The sequence below is a fragment of the Apteryx mantelli genome, chromosome 12 (genome assembly GCF_036417845.1).
Source record: "Apteryx mantelli isolate bAptMan1 chromosome 12, bAptMan1.hap1, whole genome shotgun sequence".
In the NCBI taxonomy this organism is placed as follows: Eukaryota; Metazoa; Chordata; class Aves; order Apterygiformes; family Apterygidae; genus Apteryx; species Apteryx mantelli.
In genome coordinates this window covers 2,666,320-2,685,332 of record NC_089989.1, presented here as the reverse complement: position 1 = coordinate 2,685,332, position 19,013 = coordinate 2,666,320, and the positions used below count along the sequence as shown (strand labels likewise).

Here is a 19,013-nt window from a genome sequence, read left to right as displayed (position 1 = left end):
AAACCACTGCAAACTGATCACTTGAAACTAAACTCAAAGCAGTGACATACCAGTTTATTCCCAGTCCACTTTAACAAGGTTTTCAACATTCAAAAACACTAAAATTCTATTTGTTTAAAAAGACAGATTCGATTCACCACCCAAATTCTGTAAGAGAGATTAATTTCATACTCAGTTCTCTGACCTTCAGTCCATGGTAGACATCAGGCCCTACTTAACAATTTAGTATCAAATCATGAAAATAACAAGCATTCTTTATAGCTTGTCATTCCACTAAGTTAAATCACACTGTGCCAGAGAATCTTCTCCAAGGAAACCATTATCAAGCATATGGTACTATTTCATACTTTCTGCCAGAGCAATAGAAGAGCTTTTGACAGAGTATTTATTTTTATTTAAATTTTTGCTGACTAGTATTGCCTCACAAGATATATACCTCATTTCAGAATAGTCCCAAGGGGTCAACAGTCATGTAAATCTCACATCCCAGTACTTCAGGACAAAACAAACTATATCATGCTGGATACACTATCTAAATTGCCAACACTACAAAGCAACCCAGATATTGCAGGTTGTATGGTATTTGTGTTTCACAATAATACAGCGTTCACATAATTAATAAAAGCTCCACTGTAATAAAAAAGGTGATGCTCATTGTAAAGGAGGAAATCAATGCAGAGTTTAATTACTAAATAAAACTAAATACAATACTTGCCAAGACTGGAATTTATACTCCATTAAGAGGGGCTGGAATTTAATGATGTATAACACAGAGATGATAAGAGACAGTAACAGTGCTTAAATTTTAAACAACACTAATAGGAGAGAAGGAGAAACTGCCTTCTGTAAATGAAAAAGTTAAGGTATCATGAACTTTTTATATGAAGATGACTTTTTTTTTTTTAAGGTTTAGCTCAACAGCAAAATAAACACCATAAAAAGGTACTTAAGTTTTTGTTGGTTGAATACTAACTTAAGGAATTTTTAAAAATACCTTGAATGATTTACTTTATTCATACCAGTAACTCTTTTTCAGTAATAGAGTTTTGCAACCAACTGCAGAGGCTAAGTTTAGACCATCTGCTTGCTAGAATAGTTAAAAACATTTTGATCTTGGAGATGGCCAGTTTGATTTCTTGTTTCAAGTTTTATAACCAGAAAAGCATAGACCGTGTGAGATGAACATACAAACCCCATCAAAATAGAAGTCCTTTTCTCTCTAAACAAACCTCATAATTAAAGAAAAAGGTTTTCTATTAGGTATTTTGAAGAATCTCAAAAGATGTAATGCTTCAGCACATCCCTGCATGATAACTCCACAGGACAGTTCAAACATAAAAGAGAACATGCTGTGATCATTACAGATTTTCAGAATAGTTCAGAGCAAGTTCTCCTGCATCTTCTCTAGGATGAATGAACAACACTGAATAAAATAGAAGGGTTGACTCAGGGCTATAGGCATTTTACCAAGTAGCAGTGGCAAGTTGTGTAAATGAAGTTTTTTGCAAGTAACAACATCTGTTGGTTACGTAAAATACCAAATCAAGATCAGAACCTTCAGCAAGGCCAGATTTGGGCTTCTGACCAAGAAGAGTTGTCAGGAGAAAAGCACTACAGGCCTCCCAACTCTTCGTCCCCCACACTAAACCCCAGGTATGCTCAGTTTGGTAATCGAGGACCACCTCTCTCCCAGATTTAAATATGAGAGCTCAAGCAGAGGCTGACGATATTCCTAGGGAACTGGGGAGGAAGCCTGCAGAAAACAAAGTCGGCTCAGAAGATGCGTTGCTCTGCCCAGCTCACGTGATCGGCTCTCGGGAATGCTGGCACTGCTCAAGTTATTCAATGGAGAAACATAACAAACAGAGCATAAGAATCCAAGAGGAACAAGAAAATAATATTGAGGGCAGAACAATAATGCTTCAACTCCAAATCATTCTGCACCTGTAAATTTACACTGTCTAAAAAAAAAAAAAAAAAAAAAAAAAAAAAAAAAAAAAAAAACACAGAATCAAAATATTTCAAAACACCGTTTGTTACAGCAGCAGCACCAACTATAGACCCTCCGGCATCACAATCTCGCTTGGACTAGAAACAAAGTGAGGCACCCAGAAATTCAGCAAAAGTACCTGCACGTGCTAATTTAACCCTCACAACATAATTCTTCAAGTGACTAAGACGACATTCCTAAGCAAGAGTTGATACCAACCACTGTCAGAAGTATACCAAGAATATCTGAATATTTTACACTTCCCTCTTTCCAGAAACCTATTCTTAGCTACTTTTGCCTTGTGAGACTTTTTAATACATTTTTAACTATTACTTTTCACATTTTGTTAGGTCTTGTTTCACATTAATCTCTACTAGACACAGATTCAAAGAGAAAATTAGACTCTAAATTAAACTTTCTAACAACAAAAACTAGAACTACAGAACAAGGGATGGAAGACTCAGAATATGAATTCCATTTCAAATGAACTTAAGTAAATATATTTCATTTGTTATCTAACCCCTCTGGTCTTCACATCAAATGATGGAGACAACTGCTATGGAAGAATCATGTAATAATAATGCAAGAGAAATACAAAGAAAATCTATTAAGTATATTCTTACCGACAGCTTACTGGAGACCCCAAAATTAAATTCAGTTAGATTAAAGTATTCCCAATAAATTATTTTATAAACTACATTTAAAATGTCAAAGTTAATCTGCTTCTGAGGAGAAAAAACCTCTTGCTGTGTTGTAAAATATAACACTGAAATACATTGCATAAAGAGGAAAAAAGGTAAATAATCTAGACAAAGTGAAATAGGTTTTAATGACCAGTCTACACAGACGTTAAAAAAAGGGATAAGAATCACCTGAACGGTATTTTAATTCTTCCTCCCTTAATAAAGTAATGCTAGCATATATTTACAATTTTAAAAATACATCAGTTTTATCTCTAGAGGTTCTTGTTAATCAAGGTACATATTACTGGGGAAAAGAAATTAAGACTACAGGGGGAAAAAAAACAAAAAATTTGCTCTTTTGGTAGTCACCATGTTTTAAATCTACAAAATATTCTCTGTAGGTCAAAAAAATAAGAGTTAGAAGTACAACAAGAAAATTTGCTCTTTCTCTTGAAGAGGCAGATTTAAAGTTCTCGTGGCCCGAGGAAAACTAAATCACAGCGTCCCAGAGGCCGGCAGAGCACACCAGTTTTAGGGAGGGCTTTACCAGCCAAATGAAAGCTTTGAAGTCTTCAGTTCCAAGAGACAGAGCAGCAGCAACCTGTTCCCTCAGCAGCACCACCGGGCAGGCAAAGAGCTTATTTCATTTCAGTAGCGTTCAGACGGAAGAACACAAGCTTGTATACTGTTCAACCTGCAAGCAACCTGGCTATATAAGTAAGGAAAAAAACATCTTCTCTTAGTTGTACAGAAAACACCACCACAATATAAACATCAAGAAACTGCTCTTCAACTTCATTTCCTACTGCATTGTCCCTCTTCTGCCTCCCCTTCCCCAAAAGGGATTTTAATTCATATGTGGAATTGCCTGACTTAATAGGGGAGAAAAGCCAGTTCCAACCACAAGGTTCAAGATCAGCCTGCTATATGGTTTATTCCCCACCACCTAAAAGAGGTATACAGCGTACCAGTGACACTCAGCTGCCAAAAGCAAAGTCTGCACATGGACCTCAGAACAACAGATTTTCTGAAAGTTCTAAGGAAAAAAAAAAAAAAAATATATATATATATATATATATATATATATATATGTTTTTCACTTTCCTCCAAAAGGACAGGCAAGATTATCACTACAAACAATGCCAAGGCTATCATCTCCTTTCTACTGAGGATTATTTAAATATTCTTGCATGGCAACAAACTTCAGTCAAAAAAAAGTGCTGGAATTGTTAGGCACAGGCCAAATTCAATAAAGCAACAGCATCCCTAACTGTAAGTGCATCACTAATGTATAATTAAAGAGTATTAATCACTTCTTAATGAAATGCTGAAATCACCAAGCAAGAACACAGCCTTGGTGACATGCTCAAAGGCTCTTAAAGCTCAATTTTTGGTAGCTGGGAACTAACAGAGTTAGAAAGAGATATTACAACTCAAGCATTTGAAATACTTTTAACAGTGATTACCACTCAGTAGCAAACCTCATTTTCCAGAATATACTCGATTTTGGAAAAACAGCCAGATGGGCTATTTTTCTTGCCTACTACAAAGTGACATTTGCCATCTATAGGCTACTGCCCAAGGATCCTGCATTTCAATCACGTCTGTTACCACACAACGCTCCACTGCATCTGACAGCTTCTCGTGGCTCTGCTATTTCAGCTGCCCTGACCTTGGCTGCTTTTATTATGTCCCTACTGTACTCTGCATCTGAAACCTAAAGGATTCTTTTTTTTAATTGAACACCAGATCCCAACTTTACATCCTGTTAACAGAAACTCACGTTGCTCAGTCACAGAGCAGACCCAGTCCACTTCTGGACAAGCCAGGAGGAAAGAAACGTGCATATTTGTCCCTACCACAAGGTGAAGAAAATAAAAAAAAAAAAACTAACACAAAGCAAGCAAACTAAAAGCACGAAAAATATTTCTTTAAACTTCTGCCTTAGGGATGCCTCGCTCATTACTTTTTCATGTTTGGCAATATTGTTATTATGCTGTACTCAAATATGAATACACACAACAATTATTTCAATTTTTTGAGTGGGTGTACACACACACACACACACGTGTTATTTTGGTTTAAAAATCTGCTTTCAAGGCTTTAAGTTTTTGACATGGGACAGGAGAAAAGGAGCTAAGCCATTTTTGATCACACTATTTCAAATTTATAATATTGCCAGACACAGGCCAAAGTTTCAATTTTATATGCCCAAATCTGGTCATGTAGGTGAAGAGCACTGTTAACACTTGGGATTTTTTGTTTTGCTTTTGAATACTCTTAATTGAATACTCATTATCTCATTGGGCCACAAAGAGACAAGTCAATCGGGGAAAGATGCTGATGCTAAGTGCCTTTAAAAATAACTTGATGTTTTGGGGTTTTTTAGTTTCTAACTGCAGTCTAGATCCTTAACTTTATATACCAGGTTTGAAGTTTTCCCTTATCCTCTACTGAAACGCCTCAGTCAAGTCTTCAGATGTCTTTAAAGGATATTTCATAAACTATTACAATTTAAACTCCAAAAACTGTCCTCTAATGCACAGTATATGATTTTTCAACAAATCAAAGAATTTTGAGCAGGAGAGTGCAGTTCCAAAGTTACATACATGTAGAGATGCATGATAAAGTCAAATAACCCAGACTACTTATCTGAATTTTTCCATCACATAGCAAAACAGACGCATGTATATATTTCAATGTAAAATCAAATTGTTTCTCTATATCACCAGGATGCAGACCAAGTAATTCAATGCAATAACATAACAGAATGATTTAAACACACAAGTCAGGAAAACAAGTTTCCACAGCAGTTGTAACATGAAGAAGTGGTATGCAGTCAGAGGCAGAAGTTTAACACCATCCAGGACTCCAGCCTCATTAAGCACCGAGAGCCTCAATTGCTACTAATTCTGCAGGCTCAGGCAAGCAACCTCTGGAAAATTGTGTAGTATTTTCACATCCACATTCACACACACTTACGCTCAGTGCCTCCACATCTAGCACTACAACTATGGCGCAATCCTTCAAGATGTTGGAAGCTTTCAGTAAACGCTGAAGTGTATGAGTTAATAATACAGACACTTGCCAGCAGGTTCCCGGCCCTTTGCAATTTGGGGGAGATACAAGTCCAGCACCTGCTACGCACTGTTTCACAACTGCACCAGGTTGGACTCTTTCCCTTGCAACAGATCACTCGCCGCAACCCACCCTGACCCACAGTCACATCTTTTCCATCAGCCCTATTCCGATGGAGATGCCTGAACTAGCGGGAGCGGTAACGATCATCCAAGAGTGGGCAGCAGCCTAACGAGAGCCACACAAACCCCAGAGAGGACTGTGGCATGCCACTATTACTTTACGTATACACTCTAAGCCACACTTTAAATCATTTCACATACTGGAATGTCAGCGTGGATAACCACTGCCAGAACACGACACAGAATCCCCCCAAAGTCAACCACAGGTTCAGGTAATCGTGACCTCCCTTTTCACAACATAAATGCATAATTTCCGCACCACTCTTTGATGAGGGGACCACAGACTTGAAAAGAGGAAACAATTACAGTCATTAGAATTTCACCCAAGCATGAGATTTAATCTCAGGCCATGGTCTTGCCAATGGCTGTGGGGGTCTCAATGGAGACAAAATTGCTCTGTGGGAGAAAAAAAATGCCTCGATGATGACATTAGTCAGCAAGAAAGACTGAGCTTTGTCTTCTATCCAACAGCACAGTCAAATACAAGGAATCCATTTTCCCTCCCCCTCTTCTTGATCCCAAAAAAGAGAAATACAATAATTTTGTTTCTTTCTCTGAAATGCAGCTTTCACATACTTTGGAAAGTTTCTCCTCCAAAGCAATAATGCTGGAAGGGAAGTGTTTAATTTAACAAAAGTACATTTAAGCATGAATAAGTGTCTGGGACAAAAGACATTCTCCCTTGCCTACCCCGGTTAATATAATTGGATAGCTCTATCAACAACTCTCAAACACTTTTACAGCTTTCCTTATCCAACAGGTTCTCAAAGGACATTTCAAATTTTACATATGCAGGAATCATCTCCATTAAAATATGCCACCTGCTCTACAACACATTTAATGGAAATAAAAGACAGGTGGAACTTTGCATTTAAAAATAGTGCCTGATATCTGAGAGTACCAACTATTATTATACGTCAGTCATACACTGGGCCCCAAGACAGACATAGGAAAGCTTTGGCAGAGAAGACAAGGAAGTGCTACAGGGGATTGGATTAAATCAACTTTTCTGGTACTTCAGAAAAAGCAAATCAGCAGTGGACAGAACAACCCTCATGATTCTTCTATAGCAGTACAAACTGAAGAAAAACAGATTTTTTTTTTAAACAAACTAAACAGTAAACCCAAATGAATCGTCTCTTCACAGAATCACAGAATCTTCTCTTGGAGGGGCAGGAGTGAAGGACACTGATTCTTACCTGGGTCAACTTCTGCTAAAATCCCAAAATCTAAACTTGGATTTTTTTAGTCCCCATGCCATCCTTTACCCCCACAACGCCGCTGAATACGACTCATTTTTGTTTAAACTCTCTTTATTCTATTTCTTTTTCTTCCACTATTCACATTCTGCTGTCATACTCAATGTACATATTTGTCTGGTTGCAACCACCCCTGCTGCTGGTAATGCTGATAATTACAATCTAATGTAGAATTAATCAGCTTAGGTTTGAAAAAAGAGATCGTGATTCAAATTGGGAGCCAACACTAACCATTTCATGTTCACCTCAAGAGATTAGATAGGCTGTGCAAGAACATTTCAGTAGAATAACAGATAAGGAGATGGGAAATAAGAGTTATTGGTATTTACTTAGCCTGCAATGCTTATGGAAGTAAACAGTTTAAAGGAAGCACTTCAGAATGGCTATTTAATCTGAATTTTACAGATAGCATTAAGAATATTTTCTCACAGAATAGCCGGTATCTTTGCAATCATAGCTATCGTACGAGCTGTTCAAATCTTTCTTCGCTGGAATTCTCACTCAGTTTTGCTCCGTTATAAGCTGTGACCCACAGAACAAAACGCATGCATGAATTCAGCTGGAAATTACCACCAAGGAACATCTGTCCTTGCTCTCCAGCTTGCCAGGCCAACCGTACAGTTCCAGGACAGAAAACAACTAGCTGCCACACTCAGACAACTTTTTATTCCACTTACAACAATGGAAACACAGAGGTTTGGTTTGCTTTCTTAGCTGGAAGATTTGTCGTATATCATCTTTGGAATGATATCCTTGATTTTTCCATCTGCATTTTGTTTTTCTGAGGGTTTTAAAAAACAGTGCTTTGTAGCAGTCCTCCACAAACATACACGACTACTTCTAGTACAAACAACAAAAGCAGACATATTCAGGAAATAAAGTTCATGGCCCCATCGGGTTAAACTAGTTGTTCCTTTAAAAGTTGCATCCTATACCAAGCAATGTATCATCCAACTTATATCTAGCATCTTCTAATTGAAGGCAGCTTCTAAATCAAGCTGTAGAACAAATACAGTAGAACCTTATTAAAAGTTGTCGATTAGCAGACCGCTGTGAATTGCTAAATTGAACTATTTAGCAAGCAAACACATCCATCGTAAGTAAAAATACTACTTCGAAAAACGTGCTTTAAATTTATTTTGACAAGGGTAATTATAATTATAAACATGCTTCATATCCTTAAGTCGTACTAGATTTTTATGAAGGTATAAGACTTCACTACATTAGCCTATATTTAAAAGCATCTAAAAACGGATTAATAAAACTTGACCACTCTCCCAAACAGCTTGCAAAATAACTTCAAGCAAGAAGAAACATGAAGCAAAACTGAAATGAAAGGCCATGTAGTTATTTGATGAATGCTAGTACACAGTATGATGGAACAAAGAAATTCTGTTTTTAAATCAATAGGAAGAATGATCAAACAACAGACTTACTCAGCACCGTTACAGCCTATGGTTATTATGTTTTCTTGAGAAGCTGTCAAGTTTATGTCAAATAATGAAATGTGAATTAGCACAATTTTGCTGTATATAAGCAAGTATGCACACAACCACTCAAAAGCCTCATAGAAAAATTGTTTTATATTAGCAAGGGACAATTTAACATTCAAACAAGGAAGCTCTTCAACAAAGCCACCCTGGTTTACAATCTATATTTAAGATGGAGAATTATAAATCACATCTTCAAAACCAAGACATGCACAATTTAATTTTTTTTAAACAAGCACTGCAAACAGCATGTTTCTGGCTTAATTCTTTCCTACTTCTAGTTAGGAAGCTATTATTCGGTATAACTTTTGAGATCAGGAGATGACAGCTTTCTTGCTCCTTTTAAATCTTTCCACCCATAAAAAGGAAAGGAAGACTCTTCTAGATTTGCCATCCAATATTACTTAAAGGTTAATGCATAGCTTAGGAGCCTGTTGAACCTGTTATTCTAATGGGGAAATCAGCTTCAAGTCAAAAAAAAAAAAAAAAAAAACAGAAGAGGGCACAAAACAGAACATAACAGCCAAGTAGACTAGTCTCACTAGTATACCACTACTAAAAGTGTTAATACACGCAGAAATGAAAAGTAATGCCTAAAGAGGAAAAATTAGTGTTCGACCATGAAAGTTATGATACAGATAGATAAAAACTCCGCGTGAAAACCACTATTTTAAAGTATCCCGGTACACACACCTGCAAAGAAGTTTCATTCTACGCCATGGTCTTACACAAGAAGCCTTATACAGCACAGGAACAGTTCAGGAAGGATTCGGTACAAATACCTTGCGTTTACTTAGTTGTTAAATGACATGGCGGGGGGGGGGGGCAGGGGGAATAGTTATGTACACACAGAATACTATTGTTCCCAATCTCCAATTGCTGCACAGGTTAAACTAGATTATCTTTCCATAAATGTAGGATGAAAAAAATGTGACCCCATCTATGGGGATGTACAGTCATCCCCCTCACATGGGACTTCTGTGAAAGCCAGTTTTGTCCCATTTGAGTTACTCGCCTCTGTCATGTAATGCACATACTATACTTTTTTACCGCTTAAAGTATAAAGGACCACCATCAAAACTGCAGACAAAATAAAACTAAGCTTCCTTAAAACACAGAGCGAGTTTTCTTTAGGAATGGGGAAGGTAAGCCACAGTTCAGTTCCAAACCTGCTACTTAGTTTTGCCTCATTTCAAAGTAAGGTCACTCCATCCAGGCTGACCTGTTACCCTACATACTTATCATCCAGACCCTACATTGTAAGCAAACAGTGCCCTCTTGCGCACTGCGATATCCCGGCGACAAAGTTCCTTTGGGGGGCTTGGGGGAGGGGGGAGATTTTTTTTTTTTTTTTTAAAGCAGCAACATTTTTATACCAGCTGCTTTTTTTTTTTTATACATAGCCCTTTAATCAAAAAATTGGCTTTAATTTAAAAACATCAATAAAAACACTCCTTTAAGTTGTCAGACAAGTATCAGGCACCAGCAGAATTCGTTAAAGTGATTAAAAAAAAAGACACTTTCAATCGCAAGAGAAAAGTGATTTCATTTACAGAAATAAAGTTTATTTATTTACATTTTTCAATACATGGCAACATCAGCAATTTACAAGAAAAATAAGCACAAATTTACTAGGGTTTAAGCAAGCACGCATACGAGCACTAGTTGGAAATGTTGAACTTCCTTGGCCCAAGAGTATTTCCATAACATCAACTGCTAAATAACAGCTCAAGAATATAAAGTACATTACATGGGAGTTGTGGTTTAATATATTTTCATCAAAACGAGGTTCATTATTAAGTTATCCTCACCTCAGGCTGGCAGCGAGAGAGTCCTCAAAGCTCTCCCGTCACTTCTCGCTGACCAGAACGGCATCTACTGAGCACCACAACGCACCCTGCCCTCCAGAACAGGTTTCCCTCACACATGCTCACTCAGCAGCAAAAGGCCTCCACAAATTTTCGTTGTGTGTTTAGGCAGCAGAACGCAGACCAGCTGAGAGCAGTCCATCATGACTTTTTAAGCCCAAAGGCAGACAGCCCTTTAGAAAGGTGCCTTTTGAAATGTTTCTATGGAACAGATACTCCCCTTCAACAGCCGGACAGGTACACACCACCACACAGACGGTCCGCTCGTCCGCAACAGAATTAATGGTGGCACCTCGGTCACCAATAGATAAAGGATTAAAAATAATAAAGGAATTACAATGCACACAAATGAACTTATACCTTCTTTACATATTCTAACTAATTCAATGCTACTTTGGTTCGTTTTACTATATGCATTAAAAGCAACATACCCTGCTACTTCAAGTAGGAATCAGAAACCTGGTGAAACTACTATAACTCATTTATTTCCCCAGTCCCCTTCTAAAACCCACCCACTAATGGCCACTTGCTCCAGGAACTTTTATCTTGAAGAAGCACAACTGATTCTCAAAGTGGATCGACGTTCCTTCTTCCTCTGACAACGGGTGGACTTCGGTGACAAAAAGAATCCTTCCAGCCTTGGCCTCCCACTGACAAGAGGCTGGGAATACCACCACCAAAACCCTAGATACTCTCTCCTGTCATATGCAGTGGCAGGAGTCAATATCAGGATCAAAAATGAAATCTTTGATGAAGGAAGGTCTAGCAAAACTCTGCTTGTCCATTCACCTGGAAGGCGGGGGGGGAGGGAAGAGTCATATATTTTCACAAAGTTGTCAACAAGCAAAGTTCATACCGATGCAAGTTTTTTTTTTTTTGAGAGCAATGCAAAACTAACCCTGAGTTAACAAATCTTCTTAACAGCTTGCAACAAACTCGGCAAAACTAGGTACTTTTATGTTAATCTTACAAATAATCTGTATCTGACTGAATTTGAATGCTGGTAGCAAGCCCACATTTCCCTTGATCTCCCAAGATTGTTTTCATTGTACTCATTTGCATCAGCAAGACATGCTTTTGCTATGCTTATTTCCCCCTCCCCAAGCTCTTGGGCGAGTTCAAAAGTCTTGGCCCTTCCAATGTATCAGGTATGAATTAATGCCCTTCCTTAACAGAACGCAGCGGCAAAGTGGAAACAGACACTCGCGGGGCTGCTCGCTTTGAAAGCGACTGCAGGGACAAACAGTGACAATGAAGCTCTAGTCATAAAGAAGGTCAAAGGTTCAGACAGGCAGAAGGATTACAAAACGACAAGTTTGTCAGAATTCCCCCCACAGGTTTAGACAACCAGGGTCAAGCAGTTGCTCTCCAATTAAACCCCTATAAGGCTACTCTGTCCTTTGAGCTTCACAGGGGGAAAGGAAAAAAAAAAGTCCTTTTTCTTTCTTTCTTTCCTCCCAGAAGTTCTTTGAGAACCCATCGTGAAATCAAACAGATAAAGGGCATCTGCAAATGGCTCACCTAGACCAAGCCGGGCGGCCGGACAGCCCGCGTGGGGGGCTGGCGCAGGCGGCCGGGTGAGGTAAGCGTGTTCGCCGGCATTAGCGTGCTGACCCTTGCCGGGCCATGAAATTAACCGGCAGCGAGGAAAAAATCTGCTCCTGCTTAAACTACTTTGCTACGCAAAGTGGTCCGAAAATGAAATACGGGGATTGAATTTCTTCGGGAAGATTAACTCATCTAACCTCTCTGCAGGCATCCCCCGCTGCTGAACTCGTTTGAGAAGCCGTTCGGGACCCTACTGGATGCACAGGGCCGCGACAAAGGTAAAAGCACGTCCTGTTTTACCCCGACGAAAGGGACCAGCATTGGCTTCGCTGAAGTTCAGGGAGCGGAGATGGAACAAAATCCAGAAGTTTAAGAAAGCCCACAGCACGGGGACAGAGGCTACCTCATCTCGGTGTGGAATTTTGACAAAATACCGCTCTAACCCGGTACAGCAATAATACAAATAGCTGCATTGCATTTTGCAGGCATTCCTTCCGTGCAGAAAGCAAACATAAGGCTGATGCAGGGGCCTCTTGGCATTTGCGACAAGCTAAAGGATCCATCACCAAAGTTCAGTTATTCGAGTTTTTGTTTTCTCCGTTTAGCAAATAGGCTACAAAATGCTATCAATACAGTGTTTATTGCACTGCTTGTTACATGATAATCAACCTGCTACAGCCTGGGGAAAGTCCTGAAATTATTAAAAAATACTATTAAAAAAATTCTGGACTTGCTGTTCACAAGAATAGCGCAAATAAGTGAAATACATAGCACAGACCAAGCTATACAGCTATCCACAATAACTTAACACCTTCCTGCAACATCAGACACAAAAATCTGTGACTGGAAAATAAACCAGTACGGTTTAAATTCAAGCAAGGAGCACAATATAAGTCAAGTGCCTGTCATTTATTCCATTCCAACCTTGACTATCACCTTCCAGATAGAAGTTTAAGAAAGCATCTTGGGTGGAACTGTCTGCAACATTTCCAATTCCTGGCATGCAGGTAATAAAAAAAAAAAACTTTTGATTTAACACTTGATATATTTTGTTTTCAAGGACAAGCTTTATAAGAAAAATGTAGCCACACAGAATGAAATATGACTTCCATTTTCCATTCCATTTGGTTACTGCTCAAATACTCTGCATTCATTTAAACCTAAGGTGTTGTCTCCACAGAAGCATCTTGTAAGTGGCTGCGAAAAGCATTTACCAAGGTCAAGCACTATCTTGCGTAATATGACAAAAATGCAAGAATACTAGATTTAGCCATGAAAAATTCACTTTAAGAATTACCTAGACACAGAAATATGTTAAAGAATGGTAAATAAAGAGTTTCAGTTAATCTGTAAATGGGTGTATCAGCCTTGTTACAGCAAAGGAATTAACCCCTGCAGCGTTCTGGAAGCACAGGTTAGAGAAGATGGTACTGCTACTAGAGGACAGCTTGGAGACCACTGAGAAAAAGGTCCCCTGGAAGAGAGAACCTGAGACGAGGGAAAACTATTGGCTTCCCACGCAGAGCTGGTGAGGAGCTCCCAAGAGGGAACCCATAGGCTAGTTGTCTGGAGGGAGACTTGAGACTGAAGTTGGTGCTTCCCAGCCACAGCAGACAGCAATCCCGTAAGATGGGGGCACTCAAGGGGGAGCCAACCAGTTCAGACAACCTTCGAGGGAGGGAAAACAGAGCGTTAAATAAGAGCTTGCAATGGCATATTTTCATACCCGTAACTTCCACAGTAAAAGTTGCATGTGGATGAGGGCAATGCAAAAGAGGTGGCTACCACAGAGCCCTCCGCTCTCATCCCTGCTTCCGATTCCTCACATCCTGCTCCCTTCCCTACAGCCCTCCTGCCTCTAGTTTTTCTGTAGGTTAACTCACATCTACAGATCTCTCAGGACTGAGTTTCAGAAGAGCACTATTATGAAGAGCAGAGGTGCAGAGTAAACATGGCAAGATACAGTACTTTGTACTCAGATTTTACTTAAAAGCCTTAGTTACAGAAAATCTGTAATGACAGATAAATCAGATTCCACCAAAAGTAAAGCATTAGCCTCCTGGTAGTAAGGAAAAAGCTTGAAATAGCGAACCTCAAGAAATCATGATTAGCAGATAAAAACAATCTGAATTTTTAAAGTACCATAATCTGGGAGGCCTGGCTTTCCATTCCTGAAAAGCTGGAAAAGTTGGCAATATTGAAACAGTGACCCTTAAATACTGAAGGCTGCATTCTGTTACACAGGACATGCTGTACTTCAGTTTGAATGCCACAGGACCATACTAAAATCATAACAGCTCTGAATAGCTCCAGCAGCATAGATCAGATTTTAACTTCTTAAATCGGCTAGTAAAAATTAAAGAGAATCCACTATTGAGATTTAAGCATACACTGTCAGGCAGGCAATTGAAACTTCTACTTCTTTAAATATTAACATCATGCTGCTTCTTCATTACAGTTCTGTTTCTTGATATAAAGAATTGCTGTAAACGAGGCTAATCAAATATTTTTACTAAAGTATGTAACCTGGTATAGCTGGAACTAAATGAGCCTGACATGCTTCCATGTGAATTGCTACCTGTACAGGATCATGGCATCTAGTCCACTGCCCACATTTTTCTTCTCTCAGGCCTCTCAGTAATGAAATTTGCCTAGCTGTTATTCATTCAGTGTGGACAGCTGTGACTAACTGCTCTGAACTTCTTAAGAGCAACAGATAGTAGGCAAATAAGTTTATGTATTAAACAAGCATCCCAAATAATCTCTAAAATGGTAACAAAAAGTGTTTTTCCAAGTTTTCCCAAGTTGTCTTCATGAGGAAGTTTCCCCTGCTCAGATTAGTTGTCTCTTGGAGAAAAGAATATCTAACTACAAGTCACTATCAGTACGTCCAAGAAAAGTTTCCCTGTTTGCCAAAATAAACTGCACTCTTTAGAAGATAACCAGGTGCTTACAATTACTTCAAGAATGAAAACTGACTGTAAGGTATAAGAGCAGACTAAAAGAGACCAGAGATTTCTGAAATTCAGCACACAGCTGCTCCTCCCTTGCAGCCGCAGAACAGCAGAGCACAGATCAACGCTACAGAGCATTTTACTGCTGTGGAAATCAAGCAATAAATAAGTGCCCATTACTCTATACGGAATAAATGCAAATAAAACACAGTACAACGCAATTACCGCAAACTCCATTTGCGAGCAACGGGGCTGCTCGAAGGGGGCTTACTTCCTACCTCGTGAAAAGCAAATTGGGCTGAATCTCAGGCCAGCCGCTAGGAAACCCAGCCAAGCGCCAGCCACCCCTGCAACTCTTTTTGCATGCAAGCTGGGGATGGTTCTTTTAAAACCAAAGTGAACGAATCTAAAACGGGCTCCAAGGCAAGGCAGAGTCACCGCTCGCGCATCGCCCACGAAAACCAAAATAAGAGCGGCGGCTGAAGCGCACACGCGAGGTTCCAGCGTCAGGACGCCTCCGTCCCGCGGGGCAGGAGCTCGGCACCGGCCCGCGCGGCAGGTGCAGCCCGCGGGGAGCGGCAACTCCGGCGGCTCCAGCACGCGGGGGCAGAGCTCGGGCGCGCCGCGGGCCGCGCAGCAGCAGCGCAGCAGCTCCTCAGGCGCGGCGGCCGGCAGGGTCCTGGCGGGGCGCGGGGCTCGGCGAGGGCAGCGCCGCCCCCCCCCGCCGCGGCCTCGCCTCCCCTCCGCGGCGCGGCGCGGCCCTTACCGCCGATGATGGTGCGGATGAGGGAGGCGTGCCCGGGGCAGTCGACCAGCGTGAACTGGAGCTCGCCGGGGCCCGGGCCCAGCTGCGGCGGCAGCGCCGTGCGCAGGCAGGAGAAGCCCAGGTCCAGCGTGATGCCGCGCGCGCGGCTCTGCGGCGCCCGGTCGAAGGCGGCGGTGGAGCCGGTGGTGCTCAGCGCCCGCGCCAGCGCCGTCTTGCCGCTGTCGATGTGGCCCAGGACGCCCACGTTCACGTTGAGGCGGCGGGGCGCCGCGGGCCCGGCGGCCATGGCGGCGCTGCACCCGGCCGGTCCGCTCCCAACAGCGCCCCTGCGGCAACGCGGGCGCCGCCGCCGCCGTTCCGGCCGCCCGGGCCGCCGCCAAGCGCCTGCAGCAGCCTTAAAGGTGCCGCGCGGCGGGACGGCACGGCACGGGGGCAGCGGCGGCCCGCGCCGAGGGAAGCTGCCCCAGAGCCCAGGCTCCTCGTCGTTTGGGGCTCCCCCGCTCGACGCCCGGCGGCCGCCCCGTCCCCGCCGCCGCGGGAGCCTCCCCGCCGCCTCCCCAGCCGCTCGCCGCCGCTGCCGGCCCCGCCACCAAAGCCCCCGGGCGCCACGCGGGTATCGCCGCCGCGGCCCGCGCCGGTTCGTGACTCGAGGGCTGCTCGGCTCGAGGTTTGCGAGGATACTCCCACGCTTACCCGTTACTTTAACACACAAGTTGTATTCGCTCTGGAATCTGATTTTCAAGTGACACGGACTTTGTACCAAAAAGCAACATCAAACTTTGGCAGAATAACTCCCTTTTTACACTTAATCACTAGTTTCCAGGTTTGCATAATTCCTCTTCCTGTAATAGTATTTATATTACATAGGATGCTTCCTAAGAATCATACCATGACGGGATCAAGAATAACCAAGATGATCAACAGTGCTAAACAGGTCTGCTGCAAATGAAGAAAAGGGACAGACAGCCATCTCGGAGGCCGAAACGCTCGAGAGCTTTGGAAGGGCTAAGGGAAGGTGCATGTCACTGCTTTGAAGCACTTGGCTTTACTGATATCCCAGAAGACACACGGCCAAATGCATTACACAGGCAAACCTCAACTGTGCTTTGCACTCTCAATAGTGACTACAAAGTAATCCTAAATTCCCTTTTCAAATGATTATAGCAGTTTACAAGCCAAGTAAATGACACTAGAATTGTGTTATGGAGCTCCCATAGATGTCTTAAGTAAACTAACCTTGCGCTATATTCTACGCTTTTTTTTTTTTTGAGAAGAGCAATGTTGTTACTTTCTTGCTCCCTATATTCAGTAATATACATTGCTAACAGTATTTAGCATTCACATCTCAGTAACTAATGAAAAAAATTGAGCCAAAAGTGTAAGATGACTTGCCTAAGGTTATTCTCAGTACCACGGATTTAATTTAGGCTTTGACTCCAAATCCCAGGCTTTTTGTAACAAAGAAAGTTGCCTTATATAACAATATTTTCAATATGAAAGAATTCAGAGAGCTTTAAAACTGGATACAAATTATTCCTCCTTTCCAAACACCAAGAAGTCAAGGTGCCACAGTCAATGGTTCAGTCGTGGGCGGGGGGGGGGGGGGGGGGAGAAAGACAGACAGGGGGGAAGGAAAAAAAAAAAAAAAGGCAGCAGACATTCCTAGCTCTTAGTGCTATTTTATGAGACAACTATCTCCCTAAAGGAAAGAAATGAACTTACAAAGGCTACTGCCAATGGATTGAGCTAGCCTGGTTAATCGGTTTCTTGAGCAGAATAGTTCAGCTTGATGGGAGTTCTGTCATGGGAGCTGAATTAAGCATAATGTCACTTTTCAAACCAAGTTCCCAGGCTTTGAATAGTTTCCTGTTAAATCATCAGGCTTCATAGCTCATGAACACTTCACTGCCCTGAATGTCTCAATCTGTTATATCAATACATACTTGCAAAGTTAAGGGAAAGTATACATTTATTCCCATAAGAAAAGGCCCTACACAGTTATAATTCACATCGATATCACTATATCATATTACATAGCATTCATATAAGAAACATACTGCCTAGTTCTTTTTATCATTAATTATTAGCTTGTTCTGAACTCATCTAACACAGAAGGTAAAAAGATAACATTTTGGTCCAATTCCTAACAAAAGAGGCTTATGCATTATCCATCAGTCCTCCCAGCACATCTAAAAATACTGGCCATCTTCAAACAAGCTCTCACAAAGGACAGTGGTCTTAAAGATAAGTTTCTACATCTGTTGTGAAAACTGGCAACCAGGTAAAGGCAAGGTCCAGTTCAGTGGCCCACGCAGTGTAAGAGGCTACAGCATGAGTTCAGGTGTTACCCGTTTTGCTTGGACTACCAGCTTACCAGTGAAACAGAGCAAGAACTGCTTTTTGCCCAGGCAACTAGAGGGATACAGGACAGAACTCACGAACAAAAAAAGGAATAGTTTTTGTTAAGGGTATGTAAGGAAGGAAGACAAATCCATGGGAAAGTCAGTTTAATTCCCCTGCTCACATAAAGTCAGTTGCATTTCTTTAATAGCCTTATACTCTTAAAAGTGACCTGCAAGAAGGAGGGGTGTAAGGTGGGAATATGGGTTTGTTCTTATTTTTCTTCCTTTAGATACAGAAGAGACTTGTAAGTCTCTAGATAAGGCAATTGTCCTTGTGCAGAAGGGAAATTATTTTTAAATAACTTACACTTTAATGGAAAAAACATACGTTTGCTACGGGGACCACAGTTTTGTTGGTGCCACTCAAAACATACCTCTGTCAAGGAATTTACAGTTTCTGAATCTGACTTGGCGAAGCATCATCTGAAGGCAAAGCTCTTTGTAAGGTCAAGGTCCACATGGCGCCTGTAAAATGAATATACTTATATCACCAATAGCAAGGAGGAGAAATTTGATAGACATGAGCACTTTTATGTGTTTGGACAGTTTCACTGTGTTAGCTTAGAGTTTTAGAATTAGTTACAAATTTGGGAGTTAAGAGCATTTGTTAAGATTCATCACTCCTACTGCTTTGATGAAAAGCAGAAAAAGCTTCCAGCTCCTTTTGTGGGGCAGGGAAGGAAATCACACACAGATCTTGATATTACTAAGATGCAGAGGGGAAACATGGCAAAAAAATGAGGGAATCCCAACTCCTCCATATTTCTCTGCATCTGTCATGAAGCAACAAGTT

General features: G+C 41.2%; 1 protein-coding gene across 2 annotated transcripts in view; it reads right to left on the bottom strand.

Annotated features, from left to right (window-relative positions):
* EEFSEC (eukaryotic elongation factor, selenocysteine-tRNA specific) overlaps positions 1 to 16,119 on the bottom strand; it is a 130,150-nt gene extending 114,031 nt beyond the window's left edge. For both annotated transcript variants that reach the window (XM_067303698.1, XM_067303699.1), the window contains exon 1: positions 15,819 to 16,119. In XM_067303698.1, the coding sequence (XP_067159799.1) occupies positions 15,819 to 16,104 (286 nt within the window). In that variant the 5' untranslated portion in view covers positions 16,105 to 16,119. The remainder of the gene's footprint in view (positions 1 to 15,818) is intronic.
* Positions 16,120 to 19,013: the final 2,894 nt, after the last annotated feature.